This window comes from Notothenia coriiceps, unplaced genomic scaffold, assembly GCF_000735185.1.
Source record: "Notothenia coriiceps isolate Sejong01 unplaced genomic scaffold, NC01 NC01_scaffold00006020, whole genome shotgun sequence".
Taxonomy (NCBI): Eukaryota; Metazoa; Chordata; class Actinopteri; order Perciformes; family Nototheniidae; genus Notothenia; species Notothenia coriiceps.
In genome coordinates this window covers 52635-61106 of record NW_011338721.1, presented here as the reverse complement: position 1 = coordinate 61106, position 8472 = coordinate 52635, and the positions used below count along the sequence as shown (strand labels likewise).

General features: G+C 41.1%; 1 protein-coding gene across 3 annotated transcripts in view; it reads right to left on the bottom strand.

Moving 5' to 3' along the window:
- Nucleotides 1-8472, bottom strand: part of homer1b (homer scaffold protein 1b) — a 29770-nt gene that overhangs the window by 7104 nt on the left and 14194 nt on the right. For 2 of the 3 annotated variants that reach the window (XM_010768766.1, XM_010768765.1), the window contains one exon: nucleotides 4810-4958. In XM_010768766.1, the coding sequence (XP_010767068.1) occupies nucleotides 4810-4958 (149 nt within the window). Of the gene's footprint in view, nucleotides 1-3478; nucleotides 4529-4809; nucleotides 4959-8472 lie in introns of those variants that run through there. The other variant, XM_010768767.1, reaches the window with a different exon arrangement.

Genomic DNA, 8472 nt, shown 5'->3' with positions numbered 1-8472 from the left:
TGTGGACTGGTAGTGGAGAGGAGCCAGTTCACCTCCTGGGCCACTGCCGAAGTGCCCTTGAGCAAGGCACCTAACCCCCAACTGCTCAGCCGGCGCCAGTGAGCAGTTGGGGGTTAGGTGCCTTGCTCAAGGGCACTTCGGCAGTGGCCCAGGAGGTGAACTGGCTCCTCTCCACTACCAGTCCACACTCCGTATTTTTGGTCCGATCCGGACGTGAACCGGCGACCCTTCGGTCCAAAGTCCAATCCCCTACAGACTGACCAATTTGGGTCTATGTGTGTCTCCTATTTGTTATTTTAAGACATTTTTTGTCTTTTTCTGGTCATTTTGAGTCATATTTTGATTGTCTTTATTTTTATGATGTTGGTTATTTTGCGTCTATTTTCTGTAGGTTTTTGAGTTTCTATGTAGTCATTTGAAGTCAATATGTGTCATTTTGCAGGTGAAGCCAAATGCCCTCTGGACACTGGGCTTGTCCTGATGGAGCCCTTTTTAAAAACTCCTACTTGTTTCCATGCATCCAATCATGAAAGCTGACAAAGGCTTCAGTGGGCACTCAAACTGGAGCTTGTCACTTCCTGACATGAAACTGTGAAACTAGCTGTCTGCAACATGAGTTGTAATCCAGGATTATATCCTCTGGCTGGCTGGAGCCTAATCTGGTCCAGCTACTCACAGATGAGAAGATGAGATGAGAGATAAGGGAGAAGTGATTCAATTGCTAATGGGTGTGAGGGAGAAACAGGCTGGTGGAGGGTCAGGATAGTTGATGGTTCAGAATGAAAATGTAATATAAGATGTTTGAAGGAAGTCAACTTTGTGGAGGGAAAACACTTCCGCTGTATATCTCCTATCTGTATATGAGCACTGCAGGCATTAATTTGAGCTTTACATAATGCCCACGCTCTGTCTCTCACATAATGTCTGGCTTGCGCGGGAGAATGTATGAGAGACCTAACCATTGTCGAGTACCGACATCAAGTCAAGTACCTTTGAAAAGCAGCTCCTACGCCCACATACTTCACAGTAATTCCTCCCAGCGGTGGAAACACAGAAAAGCTCAAAAGGAAGCTAAGCTCGGTCAAGGAGTGATGAGGTTCTGTGAGTGACCCGTAATAATGATGTTTTCAGTTTTGTTCTGCCCCCTCACTTACACACACACACATATATAAGCTCACACTGCAGCAGTGCTCCACTATGCCATTACACCCACTCTGAGAAATGTAAAAGAGAAAACCCAGATCATATTCACGCAGGACTCCCACGGCACCTTCTTACACAACAGCCACCCCCTCTGTGAGTGTGTCTGCATGTGTGACGCATAGGAGGGAGACGACACCTCATCCTACACATGCACATATCAACTGACACACAACCACTCACACACACATGAAGCGATGCTGTCACCAAGGCACACAAACCCAGCCGATGTATAAACCACACACAGCAGCTCGCAGAGCAGGAGAGCAGGAGAGACGTCAAGAAGTGAAGATGGAGACAGACGGAGAGAGCATGGGAAAGCGATGGAGGGACAGAAGAGCAGAGAAAAGAGTGCAAGATGTTTTGACACTGGTGTTCGTCTTCATTAAATAAGTCTGAAGGGGGGAGCACAAATCTGGCTGAGGACAGCAGAGCAGATCTGGAGGTGTGTGAGACACATGGAGGGTAAGTTAGCGGCGACTGTGTCAACGGAGATGATGTGTGTATTTACATCATGATTACTTTAGTAGCTAATGATACTTTCCAGTTGCTTATCATAATGTCATTGTGTTATAATTCAATTTGTTGTCATGCATGGGACCATTGTCATTTGAAACTGAAGCTTTTTTTTCTCCTGTTTGTATATATTGTAGGCTACTTAAAATTGTAAGCCAATTTTTGCACAGTTTTTGAACACAGAAATAATGTAATAAAATCATAAAAAATCACAGACTCTTTTGTATTGTAGAGAAGATTGCATCAGTGTTACAGAGTTTAATTTTGATCTGTTTTTCATCTTTTCCATGTGAACAATATTTCAACTTAGACAAGAAACACCAGAGGAAACATTTTGTGGTGCGATTTTTGTATCACATTTTATACTGTTTTATTCTTTAAATAGTTTTTTTAAACTTAATTTCTTTGGAATTTTGAATGTTTTTTGTTGTTGTACACAATGCATATCCCCTCATGACCTCAATAAAACATCAGCACACTGTTTTGTGTTTTACTCTTTCACAAAGTTGGTATAATTCTCCTCCCAGGCTCAATAAAGCTGCCAGACACAAAACATAAACTCAGTTTCTCCTTCTCCCTCTCCTGTGTCTGCTGTGTCCTGACTGCGGTGCGTCGTCAGGTAGGTTCTTCCTCCCCACAGAGCACTTCAAGAAGCAGGGAGCCAGAGCGGTTGCCATGGCAGCACTGGAGGATCGGAGGCGCTCGTGGCAACCTGACGTATGACATCGGCTCCATCTCACAAAAGCCTACCACAAAAACCCACCGAAAGACGCCTACACCCTCCAACACGAGGAGACCATGCCCATACAGCCGAGGCAGTCCCAACTAAAGCTCTTCCAATATTCAGAAACCCATTCAACACGACTCCACGCCTACATCCTGCGATATAAAAAACCCTCTCACATCCATGGAAACAGCTACATCTCATCCTACTCTCTCTTTCTCTGCCCTACTGTATGCGCCCCTACAAACCCTCCTACACATCCGCGCTATGCTGCAGCGGGGTGTATATGTTATGGAGATAATTCATCAGCTAATTCCTGTCACATGACAAACCAAGAGAAAAAAAGACCGCAAAGTGCAGGTGTGTTTTATATGTATGTCTGAACCCTCATGAAGTAATAAAGTTACATTTAAAATATAATGATTATTTTCTTTTGGCTCCTAAATCAACTATAAGTGCATTCACTGTTTCAAAATTAAAGGAATGAACCGCAGCTTGAGGCAAATGAGAGGCTGATTTAAAAGGTGTTAAGACAAGTGAGATAAATATTAATCATAGAGAATACTGAAAAATAGAGGGTTATGTGGTCAAATCATGGACGGTCCTAACATCAACCCTATCTGCATATGCCTCTGAGAAATGCGAGACTGAGGTTTGCTTGTTGAGTCCATGCTTGCCATGGTGAATGCTGGGAGTCGACCCGGTCTCCCACGCATGCAGCATTAATAGAAACATCAGCAGGGCTGCAGCAGGCAGTGGGTGTCCTCTCTACGCTCTCACTGCACACTCAGATCTGTGTAGCCTCACAGAGTTCATGATGTAGCGGTAGGGATTTCTAAGCATTTGCACTTGAGCTTGTCACAGCTTTAGAGACTTAAACACACTAATACAAAAAAACCTGTGTCTCTTTAGATCCCTGTGGTGATATCTCAATGTCAAAAAGATGTGTTAAGCGTCCTCTCAGACACCCATCGTCAAGCAAAAAAAAGAACGATAATACATTAAGCGATTGATTGATATCTTTAATTAATAGGAATCGCAGCCAGAGAAATAATGAAACGAGTGGCACAGGATTACAGAGATTTTACAAATGAAAAGACCCGTGTACAGTCGACTACAGTTGACAGTAGAGAACAGGGATATTTTCTCTCCTGAGAAAGAAACACTTCACTCACTCAAATGGTTCAAACTCATCGTGCATGCCCTCCTGTTCAGTTTATTGAGTGTGTTTGCAGTTGGTGGGTGCTTATGTATCAGTGACTCATGCACAGACTTTATACAATGCGCCTCTCTCTCTCTCTCCAGCTTCTGACAAACACACTCTCTGTGTGTCTGTCTGTCTTGCTCTTTCTCTGCCTCCCACTACCCACAGAATGTTATATAAGTCTTACATAAACGCTTCATCAACACCTTTTTGGTGAACCTCACAGCCGCACCTCTTCAGGAAGCCATTATACAAATCAAACATATTTACATGGAACTGTGAGCGCTTTGTCTTACATAATCTATTGTATATAAACCAGTATTAACAATCACAACAAATATAAATTGTCCATTTCAATATTCAGTCTGCTAACAGGACACAAGAACATCAGGAATGTATACAGTGTAACAGTAGTGCTGCATGCATAGAAGTGACGCCGTCATATAGTCCGTAATGCACCAAACATAACAGATTTTAATTTGAAAAGATATTATTGCATTGCAGTAGGCAAACACAGAACTGTAGATATATGTACGTTTCTGTACCAAGCATGCTCAGATTGGTTAAAGTCTCTTGCTGGTCCATGTGAAGTGACAGCGTGTGAGTCAGATTGTCACTGATATAATTCATTGCACCATTATTCCTCCCGACTGGACTGATGTTGTGCTGCTTTACCTTATTAGATAGCAGTTAGTAAACAAGCAGAGCACCAGGGTTTGTAAAGAGAACCCTCCCTGTTGCTGACATGCACCAGGCTCTAACTTTTGGGAAAGATTGTGCCTGAATTTTTTTTTTTAAATGCGTAGTTATGGTGTCGCAGTAGTCAGGACTTGTAATGACATCCCTATCAGAAAGAGCAGACCCGACAAGTCTTAAACTGCTCCCTAGAGAGGAAAAACACGAGAGGGCAGCATGAATAGAGGGAGTTCACTACCATGCTGACATGCAACATATATAGGCGCACGCAGACGTAGAAGAAGTCAGGTAAGATGTCAGTGTTTCAGACAAATAGAGTAACAGAGAAACAATCTGAATAATTCATCTATTTTAGTATTGTTTGAGTGTATGTATTCTGTGACAGTGAATGTGTGGTCAGACTGATAAGTTTGTGTTGTGGTAAACATGACGACACGGGACAGTGAACACATCACGCTGTGGGGTGTACCTGTGTGCGAAGGCCAGGGCGTTCTGAGACGGCTCTGGACGGGAGTCTGAGTTTGGAGTCGAGTCGCAGAGGTCATCTGTGCCGTTGATGGTTTCCATGGGCGGGGTCACCGGGGTCAAAGGTGACGAGAGCTCGCCTCCTGGAGACTCCTACATGAAAAAAATAAAGGTATATAACTATGACTGCTAGTTAGACATCGAATAATCAATCAAACACTATTACATGTTTTTAATAAGTGTATATTTCACACAGTTAAAGGTGGGGTAGGTAAGTTTGAGAAACCGGCTCGAGATACACTTTTTGTTATATTCCATGGAATGCTCTTAACATCCCGATAGCAATGAATCTTAAGTGCTTTGACAATAAATACATAAAGAATGTCATCTCTGGAAGCCGTAGTGCTGTCAAAAAGCATGACCAATCATTTTAGCCGGCCCGGCTAAAATAACTGGATGGCCTACCTGCCTGTCAGCCTTCCATCTGTGCACAAACTTATCTCGTGCCCTCATTGGTCATGTGCGCGTTCGTGTGTGTTGGAGGAGGGGCTCTGTAAGGAAGTGGCAGATTTTTTCCGGTTGTGTATTTTCAAATTCTAGCGCACTCGAGCTGGTTTCTCAAACTTACCTACCCCACCTTTAAGATGAGGCACATAACAAAAATCCTTAAAAACACTGACCAAATTGCTTTTTGCAATTTCAGATATTTCCCTATAAATGGACATTTGTATGATGCCTCCTATTTTCGTTTCAATTTCTAATTTTTTTTAGGTCGAAAAAACAGCCTGATTTGCTACGTTTTAAGTTTTTAATGGTGTCTGGTTGTTTCCCCCCAAGACACAGGCTTAATCATACAAGAACAACTTTGTTTAGCTTTTCTAAAAAGAGAAACAGTCATTTGTTTGGATTAGATAAAGGCAAACTGCTATTTGAAGTCAGCATGTGCTAAAATAGAGAATCTTCTTAAGGCTGCAATTTACAACAATTTTCATTGATTTTTTCCAATTATTTTCTATAATCAACTAATTCAGTTATATTCATAAAATGTCCCCACCACAGTCCCAGGTCATTTCTGTACATTTATTTTCTTGTCAGCACAAATGCTCAAAAATAAATAGTAATATAGTGAAATTATTATCTTTGAGAGAATTAATTAACATTGATTTAAATAATAACAGATTATCAACCTTGATAAATGACTACAATTAAACAATTTATCAAAACCGTTAGCAATTATTTTACTACTCATTTCAGTCCTACAACACTTACTGAAAGTGATTTATAATTACTAACATTATGATGAATTTATATACAGTAAAATAAAATGAATTATAATTAACGTGAGAGATTTTGACAACTTGCTATTACAAGAGATGCTGACTAGATAAAAAGCCTCATGCATTTACCCTTTTCCTATAAGGAGTTTACATGATGGAGGTGTGTGTGTGTGTGTGTGTGTGTGTGTGTGTGTGTGTGTGTGTGTGTGTGTGTGTGTGTTTAGAGGTGATGGAAGTGGAGGTGCTGCCTCTCACTCTGAATCTGTAAAGCTCTTGCTGCGTCCTAGTGAACAGCCCTACGTGCCTATAGGCCATTAAATAGCTTACTATAGCACTGGGACATGGCAGAATTACAGATGAAAGCTTATCTTTATATCCCATACAACCACAGAATTATACGAGGGACAAATCATTTAGCTGCTGCTCGTACATAAAACAAAGCTATTAAGACTCAGGGCTTGGGCACAATGCAGCGGCACAATGGCACCGCCTGTACGTCTCTAATGGAGGAGAAGGAAGTGAGAGATAACAGGGAGATTATGACTAGCGTTACATTTTGCGCTGCACATTCATTAATATACCATTTTGTATCTCTTCTTGATGCTCGTCTACTGGGGTCTGGCCTATTGGGACCAGCATATAGCATTTAGCCCTTTGTTTTTCTCATCTTGTTTTAGTAGAATTCAATTCCTCTCTCCTGTTTTCCAGTTTATTTAGAGCGGTGTTTTTGTAGTCTTATACAGCATATGATCATTTAATGATACGTTTTGAGAGCTCTCTCTTTGTGTTTTTTCTCATAAAAGTTACCCGTTTCTCAGTTTTAAAGCAGGCGACAAAATAGACAATGTTCTTGTTTTAAGTGATTTGTGTTTTGTTTGGAGAGGACGTTTAAGCGTGCTTGGGACCATGTCATTGTTGTATTGTATTGGCAGCAACTAAATCATATTTTTTGGAGCGATTAAGTGAAGTTGGACAATTTCCCACGGAACACCTGACGAGCTCTCACGGCACACTGGTGGTTGTTAATCACTGATTGAAAGGAGAGAACAGAGAAAGAGTAAGGGCTAAAACACTGATTTTCAGCAGTGAAACAGAGCAGCTTGGGTAGAGGCAGCTCTGCAGGCCGCAGCCTCTACAGTGTGGAGGGGGGCACGCACATGCAGCCTTCAACCCCTGATGAGAGTGAAGCTGTCCACTTGGCTTCATTAAAAAACGTCCCCCATGGGAAGCAGAAGGGACTGTAGCATTTCTGCACACGGGGGCCGCAGCATTCATTGTACGAGTAATAGAGCGCAGAACAACAGGGGGGGGCCTCCATAATGAACAGCCAAGGACATGAAGCCTGCAAAGAGCCTTTATTTTAAAGAACAGATTTCTCTGGGGATTCTTCCCAGTCACACATGCCCTTAAACACAGCATTATTAGATATCTCACACAACATACAGGCTAATTATACTCTCCAAATTGAAGGGGAGTCCACGGACAACATTTTCTTTTGATGTTCTTTTAATGTTTAATGTTTTAATGTAAAGAGAAAATACCATATTGGTGTATATAATATATCTATGGAGAAGTGGAGGTGGAAGGTAACGTTAATTTACTGCATAGTACTGCATTCAATCACAAGTTTGAGACACTTTTATGCTACTTTTTACATTTAAGAAATAGTGTGAATTTAACATTTATTTGACAAAAGTAAATATTGGTTATTCTTTGGCTTCAGTGTTTATGTTTGTGTGTACCTTTACAAAAAAGCAGTTTCTGGTTGGGATCTGTTTTTTATTTTCAGATGCCTATGAGGTTTTAGCAGTTCCACCAAAAACACATTTACTCTTCTCATGTTCTTACCCGTAAAATAATCTATTATTTCACCAAAAAGCAAGGACTCGTAAAAATCACTAACACAAATGTTTGTAGCCCTTGACCAGTTACAATGGAAAAATGTGACACGTGTGTGTACACATTGATGCATAAGATATCAGTCACAGGACTTCTCACTTTTCTCTGGAACAAATATTTCCACTTTTGATACTTTAAGAACATTGTATTGACAATACTGTACTTTAACTTGAGAGGAAGGAGTATTTTAGAGGAAGGACTTGTGCATAGGTTACTTAAGGATTTGAACACTCTTCATCAAGTGTCAACTTAAAAAACAATTCTACTTAAACATATTTGGGCATCTAGTTCCTCTCAAATATTTTAATTTGTTTTCTAAATTTGGTTCTATAACTTCAACCTGTAGTTATTCAAACTAAGCAACAACAAAGAAACACAATCGTCCTTTGTTGACCTGTTCACCAGCTGCTCATGATCACACACAGCATGCCGTGGCAGGAGGTCATGAGTCGGCTCACAGAAAGGTTAAGACTTGTGTGTGTGTGGGGGGG